Consider the following 27,236-nt stretch of genomic DNA (forward strand, 5'->3'; position numbering starts at 1 on the left):
GGAAAAACAAGGGGGCTAATTCTGACTTTAAATGTATGTGTGTGTATATATAGATATATAGAGAGAGCAAGCAGAACATTCAGAGATGACTTTAGGAAAATTGTGAATTACATTTAAAGTAATAAAACAAAAATAGAAAGCAAGATAAAACTACAGGGCCCACGAAAAAGAAATAGACTTATTTGTGGACTATTATTTCCCACCTTGCAAAGAGAAGCCCCGCCCTTCGTCTTATTGTTCTTTTGGATTGGTGAAGATATTTAAATGACCTGTTAACTGTTCAATCGGAGCATGTTTGAAAATCCCCATGCTAGCCAATCCCGATGCAACGGGCGGGGTTTGTTGGAAATCTGATTGGGGAAAAAAATAAACGTCCTGTCTTGTCTCCAATGGGCGGAGTTTAAAGTAATGTGAGGGACGCTGGCAGGACACTCGACTATTGAACTTCCAAGCTGAAAACAACCGGAGGAACGAGGAAAACAGCCTGTTCAATAAGTTTGAAATGTTCGTGCAACTGAAGATTTAAAACCCAGTATGAATGCTGGGCAAGTTGCATTACAGCAGTGGACCTCGGACAGAGAGCGACAGTAACTTCGAGTGTGTGGATTATTGTTACAGGATCACTCGGATTTCACTCATGTGTTTACAGTGCAGATTCGCGCACTGGACACTCACTTCAGTCATGTATGTGCCGCTGTGATTTGGGAAGGATGGACAAAGAGAAGATCTCGGTTACCCGCTGTGTAAAAATCATATATCTATAATAACTTAGTTTTATACTATTGTACAAAAGGAAAACTACGTTTGGCGCTGAACTGTGTTTGGACTTCGCAGGGAAGGATGTGGAAACTTTGCTCATCTACACGCCACCCGGCTCTTCTAGTTTGTATAGTGTTGGAAATATTTATTCACAGCGTCAAAGGTAAGCGCTGTGTTTGGTGAAAGAGTAATGTCTGACTTTTTACTTCTGCAAGACCTGCCTGATATTGTTTAATATAGGTAACAATGTATGTTATGTGTATCGTTACTATAAAATGCAAGAAGTGGGCATTAATGATACTATGGTGAAGTTTGAAGTTAGGTCAGTGTTGTGGTGTGTAATAGTAAATGCTTTCCCTTCTTATTTCTCCATTATTAGTGGAATGATTGGTCACTTTTAGTTCAAGTAATGTCGCCCTTGTATTTTTGTCCTGCTTCTTTCGTCTATAGATAAACTCTGTCATATGAATACATGTGCAAACTGAATATACGTACTTTCTGTTTTCTAGGTCTTAATGTTTGTATGAGCGGCAGCGCCACGTCTTGTGAAGAGTGTCTCCTCATTCACCCGAGCTGCGCCTGGTGCGCGCAAGAGGTACGCGCGTGCCACATTCCTGACAGACACTGATTGACAGTTGATGGGCCTTACTGCCTGCCTTTGCACTACACAACTTGACTTGTGCACTTTTCGTTTTTCCACACAAGTGTTTAAGTGTGTGTGAAGACTGCAAGTCTGTGTAGAACTTTGACTGAAGTGGCACAATTAAAATATCAGATTTGTAAATAAATAAATGTTCTCCTCTAGAGACACATTTGTGGAGTTTACACATAGTTATAGTCTATTTTTCTGTTCAGTAGACACACTGAATGAGACAATTGTAGTTAAGCTATAAAAAGCAGTTTAATTTAACCGGTTTTCTTGACATCTCATGGTTTCAGGGTTTGTGAGTTCTTCAGCTTTGAAGCTTAATAGTTTTGTGTGTCCACAATAGCCACTCTGAGGTGTTATTTGGGTTCATGTGAAATTTGTGTTAATATTAAAGGCACTGAGATTTGCCACTTTTTGTACTTGGCATAGTCTTGAACATTAACATCCTGTGTCAAACATTTATACGCTATTAAGTACCTGAAGGCTACAAGTGTTGGCATTGGGAAAGCATGGCTTTGTCTCAAAACTCACTGAGACTCCAATATAGTGCTGCAGGGATGATTTCAAAACCTGATATACTGATTCACAGCTGGTTACTGCGAGATGGATTGATGTCAGTCCTGCAGCACTACTTACAGGCACACTGCTATGTTTTTTGACGGATATAAAATGTGAAGGTGAAAAAAAAATAAATACTGTTTCAACCCTTTTTCTTGTCAGGGCCTTTGAAATAAGTCTTACTTTCATCTTGTACCAATATAGAGCTTGTAATCTAGTTGTAGTCATCAAGTTTAACAGGCAGAAATGCTATTGTTTTATTTATTAATTTAATACACCCGAATAATCTGATGCTTCAGACAAGGGTGCATAATTTCTGTGCATTTGTAGCTTTGCTCATTCATTAAATGCTTTCTTGCATTGCTTAACATGGTCATATTTTTTCTTGTCCTGATTCAGGACTTTGGACAGGCCAGAACACTTACCTCAAGATGTGACTTTAGCCAGAACTTACAGAAGAGGGGATGCGATGCACCATTTATAGAGAACCCGAGGAGTGGCAGCTCTGTGCTCCAGAGCAAACCCTTGAGCTACAAAGGGTCAGGAGTGACCCAGTATGATGTCATCCAGATATACCCACAGAAGATCTCTCTCAGCTTAAGGCCTGGTATGCATTTACAGATTGATTTGGAGAATAAAAACTCAATTTAGTCTGTTTGTAAATACATTAAACTTGCTTATAAAGACCACACTTCCTGCCCTCAGGTGACCAGGCGTCTTTTGAAGTCCAAGTGCGCCCTGTGGAAGACTATCCTGTTGATTTGTACTACCTCATGGACCTCTCGCTATCCATGAAGGACGATCTGGACACGATCCGCAACCTGGGCACCAAGCTGGCTGAAGAAATGAGGAAGCTCACGAGTAACTTTCGTCTTGGGTTTGGTTCCTTTGTGGACAAGAACATCTCACCCTTCTCCTACACTGCATCCAAGTACCAGGACAACCCATGCAATGGGTAAGAGTCCCATTTATACTATATATTAAGAAACGCTTTCATCATTCTCAACTATCACAAGTGGATGATACTAAATAAATACAGCTGTAAACCTGGTCTAAAGGTTTTTGCGACCACGTCCAGAGGTTTCATAGTATACAGACTCGTGGTCAAACAAACTTTCAAAATCAAACATGGGAAGCCTCAAGATACTAATTAGAAATGTTAATAGTTTAGACTCTCTACTGTTGATCAGATCACCGGCATTAACATGTGCTTGTTAATGCCAGGTGGAAACATGCTCTGACAGACCTGCGACGTCCTGTAAAGTCTTTGGAATGACTTGACACTTCAATACAAATGCTAAATATCTCTTACATCTTTTGGCTTTTAATACCCTTTGTTATGCAATGTCAGGAACACAGCTAGTGAGAACAGACTTGCTACTTTCTCATCTAGGGGAAGTGAATGTGTCTTAATTTCTTCCCCTTGAGTTACTAAAATAGCCCGGCTTAAGTGTATCTTTGTCTTGAGGGAAACTGCATCACTGGAAATATATAAGCACTTGGCATGTCCCAATTATGGACTTGTTGTCTAATGTGTCAAAATAAATAGGCAAACGTAACCTTAAAAATGTAGTCCTGCTAATCACTGCTGGATGACATTCTGCTCAATGCACTATATTGTTTCTGTCTGTTTTGGAAAGTGTGGCAGTGCAGATTGAGGTTGAAACGTCAGCTCATGCCCAACAGATGCTATTACTGCATGTAGCCCAAAGCCCATCATGCATCAGTGACCATGTAGGTTATGCTCTTAGTCCTCTCAAATGCTCACTGTAACGCAACAGAAATCAGAAGGACAAATCACAGATAATTTCCCATGTTCTGCCATCACTAGTCTTTCTTGCACTCAAAATATAAATTTGCTATGAGCAATATTTCATTTAATTTGAACATAATGCTTCAAATGTTGTTTATATAATCAGAGGTCACCACAGCGGAGTAAACCACTAACTTATCCAGCAAATGTTTTATGCAGCAGATGCTCTTCCAGCTGCAACCCTGCACTGGGAATATACTATTTATTTATTTATTTATTTATTTATTTATTTTTACTTTTTTGTATATATATATATATATATATATATATATATATATATATATATATATATATATATATATATATATATATATAATTATTATTATGTTTTTTTTTGTAGGAATTGTAAAATAATTGAATATTTTTATTTGGGTATATTTTCAATTATAAAAAAATAATCAAGTGTAATGAAGCTTTAAATATTTTTTTACCCCATACCTTAGATTATGTTCTGTTTTGTACTCTTTTTTTTTTTTTTTTTTTCCACTGAGCAAAAAAATTACTACCGTTATACATTTTTTTATAGAAGATAGCTACTATAATGTTATTCAGTGTAATAAGTGTATACACCAAAAAATCTTGTCAGAACAAGAGTCGTGATTATGTATTAGAAGTAGTTTTTAAAATCACAGTGCAGTTTCAAAAGTCTGATTAACTCTCATTTGAAGAATTCATACTTTGCATTATTTTTCATTTAATAAACATTTAGTATGATAACTTTTTTATTTGATACATATTTTGGTGTGTGCTTACTAAAATATTTTGACTTAATTTTTCCATAATAATGGGTTTTTATTGGTGTATTGGTATATTAGTTTACCATTTTTACATTGTATTAACACAACAGCTATTCACTGTACTTCAATAATGTGATTAAATTCGGCACACTCCATGTCTCAATTATATTTCTTTTTAGTTTGATTATGACCTTAGTCGGAATAAATTATTTAAAAACGCTGTTTACATGGTAGACTTTTAATCAGAATTCTGGTATTCATGATTCCTCTTTTCCTGCAGATATAAATTGTTCCCAAACTGCGTCCCAACATTTGGCTTTCGTCACCTCTTGTCTCTTACGGATAAGGTTGATCGTTTCAATGAAGAAGTGCAGAAGCAGATGGTTTCGAGAAACAGGGACGCGCCAGAGGGAGGGTTTGATGCCATTCTTCAGGCTGCAGTTTGCAGGGTAAGCAATCAGTCAAGACTGGTCATTTCGCTGCTTCATCACCCAGCATCTTTCACTCCTTCAGCTCCCTACAGTGAAGTGCAAAAAGAGAGTGTCTTGTGGAACATCAGATATCCTTTTATGTGCTGCGCTGTGTGATTTTTCTCTGAAGGGATACAGGTGTCTGAGTCTTAAAAGAGACATGCATTGAATGACATCATTGGCTGTTAAAATATTTGCTTTAGCTTGAAAGGCACAATCACAGCATGCATAAGAAGAGGACATTGTGTGGTTTATACTCAATGAGAGGGGAGAGTCTTGCCTGTTTATTCACTATGCAGAACATGTTTGCAAGATGTGTTAATATGTGTTTCATCCCTTTGACTGCCTGCTTTACCAAATGGTTGACGGTATTTTGATTGTTTGACTGTTTTAAATAATGGTTTACACACAGCAATGTTTGTTTACAAAAAATCCAACAAACTTAATCCTGTTGCACTTGATATATATGTATATTTTTCTTCTTTTAATTTTATATATATATATATATATATATATATATATATATATATATATATATATATATATATATATATATATATATATAAATATAAATATATAAAATTAAAAGAAGGCATGTTAATTAAGAATCTAAAATATCTTTATGGCATACTTCAAAAAAGATAATTTGGTGTTCAAAAATGTTTTATTTTGATTATGTCTTTAAATAAATTGGTCTAACGCTTCATATTTGTGTTACGTGTGTTATCTAGCGACATTAGAAGTTAAATGCGATCCAAAAAAAAAACTTTTTGGTGGGGCAGTTGAAGGGTTATTATATAAACGTCTTGTGAGATCTTTCAAATTTCAAATAAATGTATTTTAAGGATTATTATTTTCCAGAATAAGGCAATCGGTCATAATAGCAAATGTTTTAATGTGTTGAAATTGAACATTAAAAACACATGTGACAAAATATTGTTTTTTTACCTCATCTAAATGAATATAAGCAAGTCTGAAACATGGCACCTTTTTAGCGATTTTGACCAATTGGCAGTTTATTCTCTGGATGAGTATAAAATGAGAATTTCCATGTGGTCTCTAAAGCCACGGTCACACTGCGCTTTTCTCCTCATTAACCTCCATTCATACACGTGAAAATTCGACAGACAAGGGGCCTCATGTACAAAGACTTGGGTTGAATTAATACTAAAACATTGCATAAGGACGAAGCTGTAAATGTGCGTACACTGTAAAGAAATCAGATGTATGAAATGCGCAAATCCTCCCTGCCTCATCCCCCGTATAAATACAGTAATGACTCCACTTTGGCAAAACCAAACGAAAAGCAATGGCAAAAGTAAGCAAAAAGAGAAACTTCACAGAATGAATTGAAGGTGCTCCAATCGGAGGTAGACTGGAGAAAAACGGTGTTATTTGCAAGTTTGTCCTCCGGAATTAACAACAAAAGAAAAAAAATGGAGTAAGAGTGTTTAGCTGACGCGGTTAACGCAGTGCGGTCTGAACATTGCACTGTGAGTGAATTAAAAAAAAAAAAGATCCAATGTAAAGGTGCAGGTTAAGAGGAGAACAGCGGCACACCGTCAAAGTGTGGATCGAACAGGCTCGGGAACAGAGGTTGCTGAACTAACACCCTTTGAGGTGAGAGTTGCCTCAATTGTGGGTGACACTCTACTGTCAGGAGTCATATCCGTGTCTATGGGAGACGCAGATGTGTTAGAGGAACACTTTGTTAGGGCGGAGACCCTTCTGCTCTTATCAAGGCAGCGCCACTGATCAGCTGCCCAATCGCCCGTTCTACAACTGAGTGCCTGCCACCTTGTAGCCTCATGCCAACCATGGGGTTTGTGAGGATGAATTAATCATGAGTTGACCAAGGCCACCTTGCTGCAATATTTGTTAAGCGCATTTGAGCATCACATATTATTTACACATTTATTGAATGGAAATGTTTCTGATTCACGTATGCAAATTCGTCCTTAGATGGCGCATTTATAGCAATGTGCGTGCAGTCAATCGCTCCGATTACATTGGGAAAACTGGCAAACGCTGCAAATTGCGCTTTAATGTGGCTGGTCAACAATATGGTATGGAAACCTTATATACCTGCTAGATATTCGGATGATCCCGTCCCATACAGCTGCCATTGCACTGCTCAAAGATACTTTGTAGTGTGCAATTTAACATCATTGCCTCTAGGATTCCCCAATGAAAAAAACAAACACACACAAGCAATGTACATATGCCAGACATGAAGTTGGTGTGGACCAGCACACATTCTCACTTTAATTTCATCGTTAGTAACTCCAAACGTAAGTGTGAAATCTGGCATATATACAAAATTTTGCAAACTCAAACTCTAGTGTCACTGAAGCATAACATTTTGTGACTTGAGGAAGAATTTAAGGCCTTTGAAATGGATTTATATCCACATAACTTATCTAATCCATCGACTATAATAAAGCCTTGTTAGCTGCCAATGATTAACAAAACAAACAGCAACAACAACTTCAAATTGGAAGAATCAGACATTATAATTGTGATGTTTTATTTTTTCAGCTATATGTACAGTTTCACCAGATGACCTGAAAGCTCTTTTTGGAATTCATTCAGATTGATTGGGATGATTTAGCACACTCAATAAAATGACATTTGCTGCTTATTCAAACTACTTATTTAAAATGAACTGAAAAAACGCAATTCTTGAGGGATTTTTTTTGACAACTTAATTGCTTAAATCCAGTTACATTTAAAAAAAAAATGATTTTAATAAGTTGAAGGAACTTAATTTCTTCATCTTGTCCCAACTCAAATGCATTGTGTGGAACCAAGCAGTGTAGTTTTAGTTTTAGTGTAGTGGAGTAAATCATGCATAAAATATGATAAACAAATTACAAGCATACAGTTGAAATCAGAGTTGTTAAACTTTCACAGTATGTCTGATAACATTTTTTTCTTCTGGACAAAGTCTTATTTGTTTTTTTTCGGCTAGAATAAAAGCAGTTTTTAATTTTTAAGTACCATTTTAAGGTCAAAATTATTAATCCCTTGAAGCTATATATTTTGACGATAGTCTACAGAACAAAACATTGTCATACAATAACTTGGCTAATTACCCTAACCTGCCTATTTAACCTAATTAACCCAGTTAAGCCTTTAAATGTCACTATAAGCTGTATAGAAGTGTCTTGAAAAATATCTAGTCAAATACGAATCGAATTGAAAGTGAATTTTCAAATGTAAAACAACACTGTATAGTATTCATTGTATAAACAATTTGATCAAATTAATCTTTAAAAGGAAAGTTACAAATAGTGCAATCGTCGTCCTTCAATACTAAAACTCTTTCAAACACATGAGGATGATGAACTTTCACTCCATTATGGTTAAACACTGCAGTGACTCCACAACTCTCATTTTGTTCTGAATTGTGGTTCCTGTTCAACTGTAAATCCAACTCCGCATTGCACACCCCACCATTTGACTATTGTTGATGCACAAATTGCAATAACAGTGCTGAAAAGATATATTGTGCAGCCCTAACAAACCACAAATGAAAAACGCTAGGTGTGACATGATGTAGGCTGCATGATGTAGGATGTAGACTATGAATCATAGTTTTGTCTCACTGTGACAGGAGAAGATTGGCTGGAGGAAGGAGGCCTATCATCTGCTGGTGTTTGCCACTGATGACGTCCCTCACTTGGCTTTGGATGGTAAACTCGGTGGACTGGTGCATCCTCATGACGGCCAGTGTCACCTGAATGACAAGAATGAGTACAGTGCTTCAACCAAGATGGTAAGTCTTTTATACCATAAAACTTTAACATCTTATTAGAACTGACTGTAAACTGAACCATGTTGACGTGAAGAATACATGTTTTTATTTTAAACTTTGCTTTGTCAAATAACTGATTTTTTTTTTTGCAGACATGCTGCCTAATTTCTTGTTCTTTAGCTATAATTGCTTGAGGTTAACCAAAGATATTTACATTAGATGTCGCCTATGCTATTGTTGTCTATTGGAAAGAATGCGTCAATAGAGCTGCTATTTTAGTACAAGATATTCGTTATTAATACAGGAGCGACTGGTTTGTGAATAAATCCCTATTATGACCGACTCGTACACTAAGTCGACAATAATACAAGTTTCTGATACCGCAACATCTTGTTGTCACATTTCATTTACATTCTTAGCTGTTTTAATTCAACAAAACTAGTATATGCCTAGTATTCAGTGTGAGTTGGTGATGTAGTGACTGTATCATCAATAACGTTACTTGTTGAGTACAAAAGTTCGAAACATACAAAAACTTAAAAAACGAAATCTTAACTATGAAATGTTTGTGCTTTGTTTTCTTGTTTGCTTGTTACTACACCTGTACACAGCTCAAAAGTCCAGCATCTTCAGGTTGGCTTTAGTCTTGACTAGTGCAGTTGAATGACATTTGTCCTGGAAGGACTGTACAAATGTGACAGTTCTATTGACGCATGCTCGGGGTCCGTATGCAATATCTAGTGTATATATCTATGGAGGTCAACATAGAATGATTGCCTGAACCCAAGCAGGTTTGTGTTTGCTGTGCAGTTTTAGGAAACATTCAAAGACATTTGCAGATAATTCTGTTTTAATGGGAAGCTTTTGCGCACTTATTGTTTCCTCCTTTTACCATATGATACCTCTCGGAAATTTCATAACTCTTTTGGCTTTGAACTGGATAAAATGTTTTTCTATTTGTGTCAAAGTGCAAGAACAGATGTGGGCCTCGTCTCAGTAAGTTTGGGTTTCCTCCAGAACAGCTGAGCGTTTCGAGACAGAAATCACTCAGCCAGAAGGAAAACAAAACAAAAACAGTGTGCTCCTTCTACTGCTAACTGTGGTTTAGAATTTACGTATCCTTCATGGTTTTTAAGAAAAAGATCCTCAAATGTTCTTAAAGGGATGATTCACGCAAAAATGAAAATTTACCTACCGTTTATTCTCTTTTTTTTATTATTTCTGTTGAACACAAAAGACATTTTGAAACATTTTAGAAACCTGTAACCATTGACTTCTATAATAGGAAAAACAAATAATATGAAAGTCAATGATTACAGGTTTCTAACAACTTACAAAATATCTTCTTTTGTCTTCAACAGAGAAAAAAAAATCTAAATGGTTTTGGACAAGTAAAGGATGACTAAATGATGACATAAATTTTGAGTTTTGGCTGAACTGTGCCTTTAACGCATCAATGAACGTTCATTAAAGAAAGAGTTTCTCATTCATGTTAGTAGCAGAGGATGCCTGTAGCTGTTTACACAGGAAATGGGTGGAAAGGATAACGGAAACAGTGGATGGGAATCAGAAGAGCGATGACTTCCTTTTGCAAACTTGTGCTACAGGGACTGAATAATTACATGAATGTATCTTACTAATATATGAGCATGTTGTGTTTTTGTTTCTCCACAGGACTATCCTTCTCTGGCACTGCTTGGAGAAAAACTGGCTGAAAACAATATTTTCCTGATCTTCGCTGTTATAAAAAGACACTACGTTCTTTACAAGGTACCTATCAATCATCATCACCTATTCTGATCAATGTTGAGCTGTTTTGCCATTTAGCAGACGATTTTGTCAAAAGCAACTTAAGGCTGATTTATACTAGTGTGTCAAGTGGTCTACGTGATTGATAGCACCTGCCCTGTGTGTAGTCCTGCATTTATACTTCTGCGTGCTGTTTGTGTTGTTCTGCAATAATTCTTCTGAAACACTAGCTGGCTGGTTTTTACATTCCTCTGTGTCGTGTTTCTTTGCGGGTGTTTTGTTTTTTCTGAACGCTACCTTAAAGGTTCAGGACACCCTGGAGAACTTTTTTTTCTATATTACCAGATTTGTGTGTGTTGAGCATAAGTTAAGACAATTTTAGCACCTGTCAGCTTTAATTGTGGTGGAAACTGGATAATTTTGAGCTTTTGTCAGCTAATTTCAGCTTCCGGGTTTAAAATGATTTTTGGGGCGGGATCAAAATCGGCGACGTAGCGCAGTACTGCAAGTGCAATGATGATGCGTCTGTTTCTCATTATTATTCAATAGCTTGTGCTATTTCTTGTTGCGACGTGTAGTTACACTTTTTTGAGAGGTGTGCAGCCACAACAAGTGCTATGCAACCGCGCAAAGGCTGTGCTGGAGCACACTTGTTCACTTGACGCAGAAGTACAAATCAGTTGAGTTTCAGTGATTCTACAACAAAAGGCAACACACACAAGAAGTAGTATTTTTACAAGTGAACGGTTAGTACTGAGAATTAAATGCTAGGGGAAGGGGGGGGGGGTTATTTATTTATTTTAATAAAGAAAAACTTTCTACAGGTGGTTTGTCAAACCCACTCACCTGTGTAAAGCACACTTAATTGCAAAATGTTTTGTTATTATTATTATTATTATTATTATTGTATTTAGTGTTCTCAAAGTCTTTTTAATCCTAGAACCTCACTGCGTTGATCCCTGGGACTACAGTGGAAATTTTGGACCAGGACTCCAAAAACATCATTCAACTAATTGTGAATGCCTACAATGTAAGTTTTTTTTTTTTTTTTTTTTTTTTTCATGACATTTTGTTCGGTTGTTGGATTTTTATAGCGCGCTGTTTGAAACACAGGTGCACATAAAAGAAAACAGGCCTTTGCTGACCCCCAAAGTGACCTCTTCATGCTTTTCTGCCTTGTAAAGTGTGCACCTTGAAGTTCAAGGTTTAAGCTGTGATGTATAGTGACAGGCCATTATAAACGCACTGTTTATTTTCAGGCTATGTGGTCAACACACCTTATGGTCATGCAATCGTTTGATCAACACATTACAGCTCAGTATTACGTAACTATAACTGCTTGTGTTTTCCATAGAGATTGACTTTAGTTTAATTGGCAACCAAATGGTTTGCCACTATTTATGTAGCTAATAAATGACTGATTAATTGAATTCAGAACAGATAAGTTTGAATATGGAAAGTTTTCACTCTGGGATCATATGATTGCATAAGATAAGGTATTTCCTGTTTTTGTTATTGCAGAACATTTGATGGGCTTGTCCAAGTGTTTGCTTATGCTCAGTAGGCTTTGTAGTCTGGTATTTCTGGCTTTTGTAGCTGTATTGGAGAAGCACTGCTGTGGTCCGGCAAACGACCTCCAATGGAAAGATGTTCTTTAGCTTGAAACGGCATAAAAATAATAATTCCTTAAGCACTGTATTGTACATAATCTACGGTTAAGTAAATAAAGCATAATTATAAAATCAAGCTTAAGTTATATACCACTGTTCTTTCAGAAGTTTAGCATGATTTTTAAAATTGATTTATTATTTAATGTAATTTTTATTTTATTCATTGTTTTATTTGTTCATTTATTGTTTGTTTATTTATTTTATTTTGTTTTATTTTGTATTTGTTTATTAAATTTTATATATATATTTTTTTTATTGTTTTAATTATTTTTTTATTTGTTTTATTTATTTATTAATTTACTTGCTTATTTTTTTTAATGTGATAACATTGACCAACAGTTCCAGTAAATGAATTTGAACTTTTAGCAATTGCTAATATCATATCATAGTTTCTGCAAAATATATTAGTAATATATTAATATATATTAATATTAATGTTTAATATTAATATATATTAGAAAAGTTTTTTTTAAAAACATACTAATATGCTCTTTAAGGATCAATTGACTCTAAAAGACTGGAGTAATTGTGCTGGAAATTCAACTTTGTGAACACAAGAGCAAATAGAATGTGAAATAATTGTAATTTTAAAATTGTAATTATATTTCACAATTTTACTGTGTTTATCAAGTAAATACAGTCTTGGGAAGACTTAAATACTTTTTTAAAAGTGTAAAATAATCTTACTGACCCTAAACTCTTGAACTGTGGAATTATTCCTTACTGGACATCTGCCTTGAGGTCTTGCAAACACAATTAACTGTCACGGGAAATGGCATCATAAGACGTCTCTGTTAAAAAAGAATCGGGATTTCCACAAAGATTTTGAAGAATAATTAAATAATCAGTTTAAAACATAACTAGAGACAAGCATAACAAAATATCAAGCTAGTTTTTTTTTAATGTCCTAGTTACTCACTTGACTCAGTTTACACCAGTATATGCCAAAATGCTGAAGGCTATGATTACTGTCAGGGAAATAATCTATTTTGGTGTTGTTTTCAGTATAGTCCGAGAATATGTTTGAATGTTTGTGGTTTTACTTGGAACACCTCCATTTAACTTTTAAAACTGTTTTAGTGAATGTTAGATGCTTTGTGTTTCATTTTGGTTTTATTTTGCTTTTGTGTAGAACATAAGGTCAAAAGTTGAGCTGAGCGTATGGGATCATCCTGAAGATCTCAGTCTGGCCTTCTCTGCTACCTGTCAAGATGGACAGCCCCTGACCGGTCTCCGCAAGTGCGCCGACCTCAAAATTGGTGACACTGTTAGTACTTTACACTTTACTACACAATGTGCCTTTTCAAATGGGTTAAAAGGGAGCAAAGCTGATCCTGTCTCTCAGTCTGCAACCTGAGTGTTTGATGTGTTGTCTGGCAAGAAGCTGGACTCTTATTTATATTTCTTGGATTGAACACAGTGAGCTGTAGCTAGATGCTTTATACTGCTAAAAGGAACTGGTAAATCTATAAGAAAGCAAGTCAGCGCCTCTATCTCCTCCGCAAATTGAGAAGTTTTAATGTTAGTACACAGACTTTAAACTTGGCATATAGATCACTTATAGAGAGTGTTCTCACATATAATATTGTTTCATGGTTTGGTAACACAACACTTAAACAGAAAAAGAAATTAGCGCAAATTATCAATCAGGCAAATAAGATAACTGGTCACAAACAGCATTCATTGCAGATTTTATTTGACTCTTTTATGGAAAAAAAGAGCAGTTGTGATTTTTAAAGATAATAAACATCCCCTTCACTCAGCATTTGAATTGCTACCATCAGGACGCAGGTTTAGAATTCCTAAAGCACGAAGAAATGCCTATAAAAAGTCATTTATCCCAATGGCAGTTGTTGTCCTAAACAAAAGTTGTTGCCCCAGATCAATGTTTTTAGGTGAATGAGGTGGTTACCAAGTATGATTTGCAGTATTGTGCATGGGGCTAATTTGGTTTTTAAACTTTTTACTTATGTTGTTGTGTTGATAAGTGTTATTGTGTCGTTGTTGTATGTTTGTAATTGTTGTCCTAAATCCAGTGTTGAAGAAAAATTTCCTTTCTGTGTCAAGCAGAGCGGACAATAAATTTAAACAAACATAAATGCCATAGACTTAAAGGGATAGTTCACCCAAAAAATAAAGGGTCAGTAAATTGAGGGTTAGTAAATGTTGAGTAAATCTTTTGGTGAACGATCTAGAAAAGTGCCATATAGGTTTAAAAACACATATTCCTGTTTACAGATCACATTTTTACAAATTATAGAAAAACAATGAAACTTTCTACCACTCATTTGTCCTTGTTGACCTGTATGTACTGCCCTGGAAGTGAAAGCAACCTATTTTCTTTCAACTTCTCTTAGGAAGTGAAAGAGAGTGACAGGGAAATGCTGCAAAACACTGTAATTGGAAAGAATATGAGATGTTTATTTCAGAGCGTGACTTTGTTTATTTTTTTGGTTTGTTTGTTTTTTCATTGTAAATCAGTGCATTTGGTAATTGCTGCAATCATAAATTATTACCAGAGGATCTAGGGCTCTATCATACAGTGCAATAAAGCGCAAGTCGTGCATGGTGTTTCAGAATAGCGTAAGAGTAATTTTCACATTTTGCGCAATGTTGTGGACTCATTGGTGTTCCGGTCTAAAAAGGAGGCGTGTTAAGGTGCATTGTTTTCTCATTGCTATTTTGAAGAACTGAAATGGACTGTGCCATTGACCAACCAATAGCTGGACTAAACTGCTTTGGGTCGAAACCTGTCAAGTTTTTTAGACGTTTGCGTCACTAAATGGGGCATAAGAATAGGACGTGAGTTTTGGACATTTCTCTGATCACACTTATTATTGTTAATTTATTCGTTTATTGGAAACATTGTGACTAGATCGTTAAAAATAGAGCCCCTAATGTTAAAGACAGAAATACCTTTTTAGAACCAAAGTCATCACTGACATTTATTATTATATACATTTCTAATATTCTCATCACACACATTCTGAGTCAGGCCATTCATAATTGACATTAGTAATGTAGTCATTTATGTGTTTGCAAACGCTGCAATACTGACGCACATTTTTAGGTATATTGTTTGGCCTGTGTGTTTAGATAATGTACCATTTGCTCTGATAACATTCAGGATTTGAATAAAATGTTTTTTTTTTCAACTCTCAGGCTATTATGCTTTGCAGCCACTCACTCCCTGTTTAGAGTGAAATAGATGAAATGGCCCTCTCGAATGGATTTGGGAGCTAAAAATATTGCAGTAACATAAGCCGCATTTACACTGCACTGTTCAAGTGACTCAATTCCAAAAATTTTTATTATTATTATTTTCTCCCATGAGGCACAGATCGGATATGGTCCATGTACGTGTAAGCAGGAACAAATCACATGAAATCCGATTTACTCAAATAAGATTCAGGCCTTGTTCATATGTGGAAATCTATCCGATATGAATTGGATCTGTGTTTTCGTGTCTGCAGTGTAAGCGGATAGATCGGATTTTCACCTGGTAATGCAAGTCGCGCTTCATTAAAAACCATAGCGAATGACGCCAAGTCTGACACTTTCATTTCAGTACAGACTTCAGCAGAGTCCCAAACTTTAAATATCACACACGAGGACTTAAATAGCTTTTATATTGTCAAATAGCACAGGTATTTAAGCATGACGAGAGCGAGAGCGCAATGTCCGCCACATAACCAATATAAACTAATATAAAACTAGTCGCGTGCGTAAATCATGCCATGGACATTAAGTTAACATGCATAGGGCCCCATACACACTGGGTTTCAGCGTCAACGCTTGACTGAAGGCATGTCTGAAGTTGGAGCTGATGCCATCGCCAGATCAGTCAATGAAATTCAGTCAGCAATAGGCCACTGTCTGGCTGGTGTATTTGCATACAGCGATCTGATTGGCTGACGCTTACGTCGGCGCTTGAAAAGTTGAGCTAGTCCCAACTTCTGCAGCGAGCAACGCCTCTGAAGCGGCGCCGTTGGATCCACAATGCAATTCGGCAATGCCTGACGTCAACCATCAAAGTGAATAAGAAGCGTTGACACTGACACCCTGTGTGAACGGGGCGTAAAGGTTTAAAAAGGCCTAAATATCAAAAGAAGATGGACAAATGATAACCTTTTTGTTAAAAACTATAGTAAAACTGCTAGTCAAAAGCTGTGAACCGATTACATACAGGAATAGAGAAAAGAGCACTCTTTAATTATCAGCTGGTTGTCAGCGCTCTTTTTTTTTTTTGTTTTTTTTTTTTGTGTTGTTTATTTATTTATTTCCCTGGTCATTGTGGCTTTGCCGTTTGCTGTGTAAATGCAGACAATCGGATACGAGTCACTTTTAAAAGATGATGTAAGCAGGTCATCAAAAAATCAGATACAATCACAAAATCGGAATTGACCATCAAAATCGGCAGTGTAAATGCAGCCATAAAGTGCAGATCACAGATATTTAGCAGCAAGCTCTCAATTTGCATCCAAGAGCGCTTGTATCACTAATGGTTACTTTTTAAAAAAATGCTTTTGGTTTTTGGATTTTGTGGATTGTTGGAACTCTTTTACATTCTTAATTAGGCGAACATTGTAAAGCGTCTATAGGATTACTTGGTACATGTCACCATGCAGTGATCTGACCCCTGAGGATTCAACCAGAGCTCTTCAGTCTCTTTATTCTGCCTAACTGAATGTAGAGAAGGATCGTGACTGAGAGTGGAGGGGTGCGACTGAATACCCACAATGAATAGAGCAACCCAATTTTCTTTGGGCCAATCCAATAGGCCCAGGGTCTTTTTGTGTCCCAGCCATGAGGGAAATTTGCCACTGTGCCCAACTGCCAATCATTCCTTTAGAATGGAGGGCACAACCCAAACAGAATCCCATGTGTCACTCACGGTCCTCTGCCGAACCCTCGGAGGAGTTGGTGTTGCATTTCAATGTGCTCACACAATAGCAGAGGGTTCTTTCTGGGTGAGGAGCTGTGGAAAAACACAGGCCTTGGATAGAGAGGTACTAGCCCAGATTCTAAAGTTAAGCTAAGATTCCTTTCACAGACGCAGATTGAAGCCCCTAGAGACTACTAAAATGTCCCATACATAACACATTGATCTAATCCTATATTACGCTGGCTGGTCTCCCAGGAAACTGAGGACACTTTTGGATAGGACGTTTACTTTTGGATAGACTTTGTTTGCCAATAGATTTTTAAAGCTTTGCTCACTGCTGTTCAAATGCAATGCTTTTTTGTATAGCCAGGATCAGTGATGGTAAAATGATTGACATGCTAATATATTTAATGTTTTTAGATAATAATAATCAAATTAATTGTTATTATTATTAGCAATTAATATTTATTATTAATATTTATAATTTAATAGTGTATTCTGTTTATATTTTTATTGTAATTGGTATGGATATTTTAGTTTGTTTGTTTTATATTTTTTATATTTTTTGTTAGTAGTAATGCTAATTTAGTATAGTAGTGCAGCAGTAGTTACTGTAGTAGTAGCAGCAAGAATAGTAGTAGTAGTAGTAACAACAGTAGTAGCAGTAACAGTAGTAGTAACAGCAGTATAAGTAGTTATAGCAGTAGTAACAACAGCAGCAGTAGTAACAATAACAGTAGTAGTAGTAACACCAGTTGTAGCAGTACCAGTAACGGTAGCAGTAACAGTAGTAGTAACAACAGTATAAGAAGTAATAGTTGTAACAACACTAGTAGTAGTAACCGTGCCCAGTCAGTACCTAGATGGGAGACCACATGGGAAAGCTAGGTTGCTGCTGGAAGTGGTGTTAGTTAGGCCAGCAGGGGGCGCCCAACCTGCGGTCTGTGTGGGTCCTAATACCCCAGTATAGTGACGTGGACTCTATACTGCTCCGTGAGTGCCATCTTTTAGATGAGACGTTAAAGCGAGGTCCTGACTCTTTGTGGTCGTTAAAAATCCCAGGATGTCCTACGAAAAAGAGTAGGGGTTTAACCCCGGCATCCTGGCCAAATCTCCCCACTGGCCTTTGTCCAACATGACCTTCTAACCATCCCCATATCATAATTGGCTGCATCACTCTGTCTCCTCTCTACCAATCCACTGGTGTGTGGTGTGCAGTCTGGCGCAAAATGGCTCCCGTCGCTTCATCCAGGTGGATGCTGCACACTGGTGGTGGATAAGGATATCCCCCCCTTTGTGTAAAGAGCTTTAAGTGCCCGGAAAAGCGCTATATAAATGTAACAAATTATTATTATTATTATTATTATCATTATTATTATCATTATTATTATTATTATTATTAGTAGTAGTAGTAGTAGTAGTAACAAGAGTAATAGTAGTAGTAGTAATAACAGTATAAGTGGCAGTAGTAATAGTAGTAGTAACAACAGTAGTAGTAGTAACAGTAGTAGTGGTAGTAGTAGTAACAGTAGTAGCAGTAACAATGTAAGTAATAATAGTAGTAGTAACAACAGTAATAGTAGTAACAAGAGTAGTAGTAGTTTTAGTAGTAACAACAGTGGTAGCAGTGGTAACAGTAGAAGTAGTAGTAGTAGTAACAGTAATATTAACTGTGAAAACAAGCTACTTTCTTTCTGACTGATGCTTTAGCTTGTCACTATTTATTTAGGAACTCTGCTGCTCTCAAAGACAACTTCTTGCCAGTGAATGCCCATCTTTATGTAATGTTCACTCAACCTTTTCCTCTGACCAAATACACAGACTTCATCCAACTATTGCAGTACCCTCGTGATCCACATATCTCCGTAATCTAATTCTGCCACTCGTTGCTTCATTCAGGACATACTACATTCTTTACTCAATTTTGACCCCTTACTTTCCTGCTTTTTTTATGTCTATTTCAGCATGAACTTTATAGCAGCATGTTAACACGTAGTTAATCAAAAGTTGATATGTTTACACAAATAATTGTATACATTCGAAAGATAAAGTTGGTAAGATTTTCTTTCTGCTATTTTTGGAAGGAATGAACGTTTTTGCTTGTATTTCAATTGACCAAACATAACATTTAAGAATCTTATAATCTATTTTTATCTCCAATATATAATTAGAACAAAGTTCATCATGGATACAGAAAAAAAAACATGATTTCACGATAAGTTACTAAATAAATAAAATGGATATAATAACTAATTAATAAAAAATTGATTTTCACAGTAATAAATTATACAATTAATTCAAATTGAAAATCCTTCAAATCTATTTAAAAACGCGTGTGTATAATTCTTACAGTTACAGACCTCCAACTTGTTTTTTTTTTATAACTTGTACACTTGCTTTGAATGAATCCAGCTAATAAATAAAAGTAAATCTTGTAAAAATAACAACAACAGCAAAGCTGTATTCTGTTCATAAGTTAATCAAAATTATATCAGCATTTCACCTTCCAGTACTTCATAAGAACATTTTTCCATATAAATAATTTAATCCAAAAATGTAGACTGGTACAGAAATAGACATTTTGAATATTTGATGAATGATCTTGCTTGCCTTCCCTTTGCATCAAATCTGCCCTCCGTTCCTATTTTAACCTGGACATGTTTCCTCTTTAAGCTGTTACTTTGCTTTAAAGACAGACCAGCACTATCAAAGCACCAACTTCTTCATTAAAACAACTTTACTGACAGCTTTAGCCCTTTATTCTGACATGTGAGCCTCTGCTTTTCCTCCATCAGTATGACCCTCGGTGGCCCAGCGTTCGGCTCTCAGCTTTGAGCTCTCAGGTCTGGATAGGGCTCACTGATCTGAAACACTACATCAAAGTGTTCGGACTCGGCGTGTTGAGCATGTCTTCTCCCCTGGGCCGTTCCAAATCAAAGGCCAGCCAGACTACATGCTTTTGATGGTGTCAGGTTTTCTGCCCCTGAGGATCCACACATGAAGTTTGCTCACTTTTGGGAAAGATTCGATAAAGAAGTCTTAAAGGCGTTTTTTGCACTGCATGTTGCATAACTCAAGTGCTATTTGATAAAACTCAAAGAACGGCCCAACTGCATCTACATTTGAAAAAAAATATTTTCATCTTACTAGAAATCGATTGATGTAGATCAAACATAGGCTGGTAAGGCCTAGATGACGACTGTAATGTTTAGATTTCCTTCCTCTGGGTGGAGTCTGTTTTTCTTCTGTCTGCTCTGATGGTGGGTGATTAATCTGTCAAGAATAATCTACATCAGTAACGCCTCTGTTTGTCATCAGCAGTAAGGTCATACATGGCACTGGGGGAACTGTTTTGGCATTTTTTAAAAGTCCTGCTACACTGTAAAAAAAATTTAAGACAAATTAAGTACAAAAAACATTTAGTTAAGTTAGCATAACATTGTTAGTTTTAGAGGTGAACTACTCTAACATTTTTTCTTAAGTTGTGCCAACTGAATATTTTTGCCTGTAGAACTGAAAAGCCTAAAGTTGAGTAAACAAACAAAAAAAAAAAATCTGTTTTCTTTCATTTTTTCTCATGAACTCAACTTTTGAAAACATCCGTTACACTGACCTAAAATAGCTGAAGTTACGTTAACAAAAAATAGTCAAAATCCTTTTGTTTTTTTTTTTACTTAATTTTTGAAAACATCGATTAAACTGATGTAAAATGTCTGAAGTTGAGTGAACAAAAAAACTGTTTTGGAAATTGGTACTAAGAAATAATACATTATCAGAACAACAAACAGTTCACTTGAAAAATAAAAACGGAAACAAATGTTAAAACATTTATTAGACACACTTAGAAACAGGACAGGGGCAAAGCAACATTAACGGTAAACAAGATAAAAAACAAACATTGCAGGACAAACAGGAAAAAATGCTTTGTAATGCTTCACAGAAAAAAAACAAGACTCAGCAATGAGTGTGTGTAAATAAGGGGTCTTTATATTCCTAGTAATCAGTCCGTCATGTGCTTCCAGCTCTGTGTGTAATCAGCAAATGGTTTCTCTATTTGAAGTATAGTTTGATATCATATTATAATATTTGAGCATTTGATTTGTCATTTGGGTAGTTGTTTTGAAAGTTACATTTATTATTTGAACTTTTTAGGCAAATTATTTTAATATTTAAAACAGATGAATACAAATTGTCAGTGTTTGTTTTTGTAGATGGAAGTAGTTGAATATGAGATGAAAATGTTTGTTTTTGTAGAGCGAAATAGGTAAATATCAGATGAAAATTCACATTAAAACTATTTCTGCAGCAGTGACCCCCCTCCCAACAAAAACAAAAAAAAAAGATAAATTACAAATTAATAATAATTTCAAATTAAGTTAGCATTATTGCAGTACTATATTGTTGTTGCTAATAATAATGACATTAATGTTATTATTAGTGTTACTTTTATTTTTGTAGTTGTTGCTTGGGTTAGAAATACTGCAACCTTTATTTGAGATTAACTCTACTTAAAGTAACAAGTTGGCAGAAGAAAAGTTTTGCTCTCAAAACTAATATTTTTAGGTTAAGGTTTAGGATTTAGGTCAAGTAAACATGTTAAATGTAGTTGCACAGACATTTTTACTGATTTTTTTTCAAACCAACTAAAAAATAAGTAATTTCAACTTTTTTCAAGTTGGATTTTTTACAGCGTAGTTTTAAACCATTTTTTTATTTAAGTGCATGTGGTTCACACAAGCTTAGGACATTTTCATGTTTCATTCCAAACACTTGAGTAATGCCACATGAAGGTTTTTAAATGGGACTACAGTGGATGTCAGAAACATTAATATCTTCATGACTAGCTCAATGCACAGGACATTACTAATGTCTCATTTTGCTCTGGTGTGATCTTGATCTGCTATTCTTCAGGTCTTTTCCACAGGTCACTGACTCTACTGGTGTTTTGTTTAGTCATAACTGTGTTACCAAGGATTTTTCTACAGATTTTTAGTCCAGTTTAGATCAGGATTCTTGGCTGGCCATTTCATTTTTTTCAGCTTCAAGTTAATGCTTTTACGATTTTGCTGTCCACACAACATTCTTCTCAGCAAAAATTTGTCTAGCCTTTTGGTTCCTATTTCTGTTGAGAAGTTTGGTCCTTGCAAGCCTTTCAGTGCAAATAGCATACAGTGTCTTGACACGCAAGAGTGAGACAAACTTTTACATTTTTTCATCTACTGTTGAACCAAGTGGCCATTTAGATTCTCTGCATTTTCTTGTTCTTTTCTGCATATGCCTTTTGTGGATGACTAGCCTTTTTGGGTGGCAATGTTTTACATTTGGAACAACTGACCTTTCTTGCTGTGGCTGAAAGAATTATCCTTCTGGCTATCATCTAGACAACCTGCAGTCTAAAAAATTCAGTCACTTTTGAATGGCTTACTCTGATGCAAAGGCTATCAGTTAAAAAGGGTATGCTAGTTAAGGAATTTACCGCAATGTGCAAGACAACTAGAATGTATTTGAAAGTGCTCTTTAATATTAATCAGCCTTTTCAGTTATTATTTTTAAAAAATCTCATTTAAGTGTTGTGTACTTGCTATAAACTGCTTTCTTACTCCTATTTCGATATCTTTAAATCTGACTTGGCAATGACTTTGAAAATTAGGAATATGTATGCTGTTCTCCAATATTGATCTTCCCTCCATAGTCTTTAAAGAAAATAAGTAGCCTCATGTCCTTCTTGCAGGTCTCCTTCAATGTAACCGTAGACGCTCGAGGATGTCCTCCGAAAGGCACCAGGAAGAGTTTCACCATCAGGCCTGTTGGTTTTAAAGACCGTCTAGAGGTTTCTGTGGATTACCGCTGTGATTGCCGCTGCACGTATCACACAAAGCCGAACAGCAGCCGCTGCAACTCTGCTGGCACTTACAACTGTGGGTTGTGCCGCTGTGAGCCTGGGTATCTAGGAGCCCGCTGCGAGTGCCAGGAGGGTGAGGTGGACCACCAGCACCTCAGTGCCTGTCGAGAAGCAGAGGGCAAGCAGGTGTGCAGTGGTCGTGGTGAATGCAGCTGTAACCAGTGCCTGTGCTATGAGTCCGAGTTTGGCAAGATCTACGGCACCTTCTGCGAATGTGACGACTTCTCCTGTGCCAGACACAAGGGCATACTCTGCTCAGGTAAGATAAAATAATTCACTGGATTTCAAAAGGAATTTCAAAGGGTAAACTTTTGCATTCCAGTTCCACCCTGCTTTTCATTGTAAACAGACTGTGGATGTTAACGGTCTGTCTCCTAGTTCTAGTCTATGTCTCAAGGTATTCAGCTTGTTTTGTATGCCCATGGGCCTCTTTAGGATGCAAGACTTGTGCCTGGTGCATTTTTGATCAGCTCTTGCCAGCGACCAGTTGGCTGGCACCCCATCTCTCCCTCTCCACTGGATGCATCTCTTCCATGTCACAGTGAAAGCTTTGTAGCAAACTGCATTTGTTTATCCATGCAAACAATGGCTGGTCTATGAGTAATAAAGCCCTGTGTTTCCTTTAGTCAGCAGGACCTGTGGGCCCAGCACAAAATGGACATTTGTTGAACCTCAATGACAATATGATTGGTAGAATCGAGAATTTGTCCCGTTCCTGTTATCTCAACCATGGACAGCTCTTCCTGTCCTCAGTAATGAGTCCTTAATGAATCTGAGCGATTGTGCTTCTTCACACCACTTTGCCATGGTGAGTTAACTGGGACAATTCTTGTAAACTCACCAATAATGGCTGTGGGAAAAGGCAACTGTTGATGAGATTTCTCTGTAGGTCTTGCTCACTTGTTAAATGCCTCATAAACCTGTTTTATGGCGTTTTGATACACTGGTTAGAGCAGCTTGGTTTACAGATTTGGAGTAGCGAAACATTTGAGATGGAAAATAAAAAAGGTACTCCTGGATTCCCATAGCTATCGTCTGTCAGGAGAACTCTGAAGCCTCTCTAATGGCCTGTTTCCACTGAGTGATACAGTAGGTACAGTTCACTTTTATGGCCGTTTTCACTGTCAAAAGGTACCTAAAAGCGAAGACCTTGTCGTACCACTTTTTGGGTACCCTTTCGAAAGAGTACCTAGCACAACAAAAGGGTACCAACAGGCAGAGACAGACACACAGCGGAATGCTATTGGTTTACAGGGATGCATAACTAGTATGTGTACAAGCCAGGAGAATGAAAACTTTCGTTCTGCCCAATCAGAATTGTGCAACCGAACTACACCAACAATAAGAAATAAAAAAACAAACAGGAAAGCGCTGACAAGTGGGATTATGGTGTCTGCCATTTCAGAAGTATTAATAGACAAATTAATGTCAAAGAAAAACAGCATTTGTAATATGGGAATATTTTGGTTTCAGAGACACTGAACAAAACCAGGTAATTTTTAAGAGCTGTCACATAATTATTGCCACAGCTTACAGATTATTGAGCTGGAGCTGGTCAACAAAATTAAATTGCTATCGCAATATCTGTCAAAAAAATCACGATTACATATTTTTCCGAAATCGCATGGCCCTATTTGAAATATATATGCAATTTTTATCACATACAAAAAATGGATGCTTGTTGAGGTGTGGAAACTTTTTGTTTCATTTAACAGTAAAATCTCTCTCTTTCTATGAGCATATTTACTTTGTGTTGTGAATATCTGTGATAAAAGGTTTTGTGTATTGTAAGCATCAACCGGTTAAAAGGTCAAAAGGAAGCTGTGCTGAATAAGGTAAACATTTCCCTCAGTGTCAGAGTTTCCTTCTGTGTCACTTTATTACTGGGTCACTGGGTTTGGTGAGCGTGTCATGACTCCTGATGTCTGATTGGCTGTCGGCTCAGTCCTTTACAGCAGACAAGAATAAGCTGTTTTTCTGAAGATGAAGCTTTGTACCCCCCTTTGTAGACACATTCCATATATAGCTGTATGTAATAGTTGTTGCTTCAGGCTGTATTTAAAGAAACCATTAAAGCCATTTAAGTGTAAACATGGCTTTGAAATGACCATATGCACTCTTATTATCAGGCTAAGCAGTACTCCCTTGTTCATACACCTGGAGTCAACAAAGGTTTTTTTAACCTCTTTGTTTGATAGAAGTGCTGTTGATAAGATTACAGCTGCTCATTTATTTGCACATCATACTCTACTCCTTGTTGATACAAAAACAGCGTTAGTAGCTAAATAAAGCTCAAATAATTCTCTAAAGTCCCCTCACAGCATTTTCCCCTATTTATGAAAAATTTGAAGTCCTTCCAAGCGTAATGTAATGTAATGTCAGCTAGTCATCATGGCAAGAATAATATTTCAGTGGGTGCTCAGAACCTACTTTTTAGGAACATTTGTTAAAGGAATTTGTTTTTCAGCAAAATATTCTCATTGATCAGTCAACATTCTCAGTCAGGTTTCCTAGAAACTTTTTAAAACTATTTTAAAATCAGTATTCTTATAGACAGCACATAGTTTCTGTACGCATGTAAATAGTTTAATGTGTCAGGAGTAATGATCACATTTTATATATGCCAATTCCATAATGGGATCTCTTTCTGTGTTTGCTGAATTGCTATTATTTTGTGACTACTATTATTGACTATAGTAATATAACAGTCTTCACAGATTGATTATGTTCTGCAGTTTTAGCTTAACCGCTGTTGACAGATCTGACATCTTTTGCTCCTGTTTTGAAGTGGTTGTCCACTATGATATCATATTTTAAACTTTAGTTGATGTGTAAAGTAGCTGTGTGAACACAACATCTCTGAATGTAATGCTCTTAAAGTTCAATGCAAAGAGAGGCATTGGCTTTTTCAGAGTTAGCTTAGCAAAGCCTACAGCGAACAAAGCTTGTGGACTACAAAAAAAATGCATCCTAGTCAGTTAGATCACAAATGCTTTTAGATTATGTGTATTCACCCCGCGGATCGAAGGAGTGTGGCCAGAGGCACTGACTGTAATGTTATAGCAGACAAAGCTAAAATGCTGTCCAAATGCTGCTATTTCCACAGAAATAGTTCAGTTTTTGTATTTGGGCTTCCGAATGGCATGACACAAGGAGTGAAGTGCTTATAATTTAATTTTAATTACGTTCCAGAAAATTATAAAAATATATATAGCTCTAGCATTTGACAAAGGACAGCTTCCAGATTCTTTTCCAGTTCAGTGCTGGATTCGGCTAAAAATTCCTCAAAGAAGGAGCAGCTCCAACCATAATAAAAGAAGCTGTAGATTGTATTTTTATTTGTAAAATTGATCTATTACATGCGTAGTGTTTACCGTTAATGGTACGTAATAGTAAGGACATAAACAAGTATGTAAAAGGAAAATGCTGTTTGGCTTGTTAACAATTTAGCTACAAATTCATATTTATCCATCAAACCACTGTAAACACTCACAGTCTTCACCAGCACTGCAGTGTCTCTCTATGTGGCCGCTTTCCCTCCATTCTACATCTCAAATAACAAACTATGTCTAATTCAGGCTCACACTGACAAGACTGCTACACTAACTGACAGTATTTACACAGCGGAGGCACAGTGCGTGCTAGTGACTGAATATGACACTTCCTTGTGACATGGAGCCGATCCGAGATACACAGCACATTATGTTAGCTTACCAATCAGAGGCTCTTAAGGGTGGGCTTTTCAGAGGAACTTGGAAATAGTTATGCTGATACTGTAAACACTAATTCTCATGCACAACATTGTGTTCGCTAAGAATAAATAAAAAGTTGAACGCTCTAAAATATATGATCATTTAAATGATGTGCGTGCTGTTTCAGTTTTACTGCGTGCTTGCATTCATGTTATGGCTGCCGTAACTCTGAGAGAAAAAAAAACATACATGCAAATCAAACTTCCCACCCGGCTCCCAAACGATCACTCTGTGCAACAAACTGAACGTTATTTACAACTTCATTACCTGTTATCCAAAGCCTATGCAGGTTCTGTTCACAAAGATAGACATGGTAGGCACGCGCATGTGTCCTCTCTGAGGCAAGCAAACAGATCAGATCATATGTGATTTTGCGGCTACGAATACATCATTACATTAGGACAGAAATTATATTTTTGGGTGAATTAGACCTTCTAAATACAATATGTAACACTCGACACCATTTGGCGGTGTTCACGTTGCTGAGCAAGGTATATAAAACAATGTGAAGACTTGTGTGCCCACCTCTCTTGAT

At 36.5% G+C, this 27,236-nt stretch overlaps 1 protein-coding gene across 1 annotated transcript in view; it reads left to right on the top strand.

The window, feature by feature from the left end:
* Positions 1 to 398: 398 nt before the first annotated feature.
* itgb5 (integrin, beta 5) overlaps positions 399 to 27,236 on the top strand; it is a 63,005-nt gene continuing 36,167 nt past the window's right edge. Inside the window, 11 exon segments of the mRNA NM_001082836.1 lie at positions 399 to 743; positions 835 to 922; positions 1,269 to 1,354; positions 2,366 to 2,573; positions 2,672 to 2,921; positions 4,797 to 4,965; positions 8,603 to 8,764; positions 10,418 to 10,513; positions 11,433 to 11,522; positions 13,295 to 13,429; positions 22,779 to 23,208. Coding sequence (NP_001076305.1) covers positions 687 to 743; positions 835 to 922; positions 1,269 to 1,354; positions 2,366 to 2,573; positions 2,672 to 2,921; positions 4,797 to 4,965; positions 8,603 to 8,764; positions 10,418 to 10,513; positions 11,433 to 11,522; positions 13,295 to 13,429; positions 22,779 to 23,208 — 1,771 coding nt within the window. The 5' untranslated portion in view covers positions 399 to 686.

This window comes from Danio rerio, chromosome 9, assembly GCF_052040795.2.
Source record: "Danio rerio strain M-AB ecotype USA chromosome 9, GRCz13ab, whole genome shotgun sequence".
Taxonomy (NCBI): domain Eukaryota; kingdom Metazoa; phylum Chordata; class Actinopteri; order Cypriniformes; family Danionidae; genus Danio; species Danio rerio.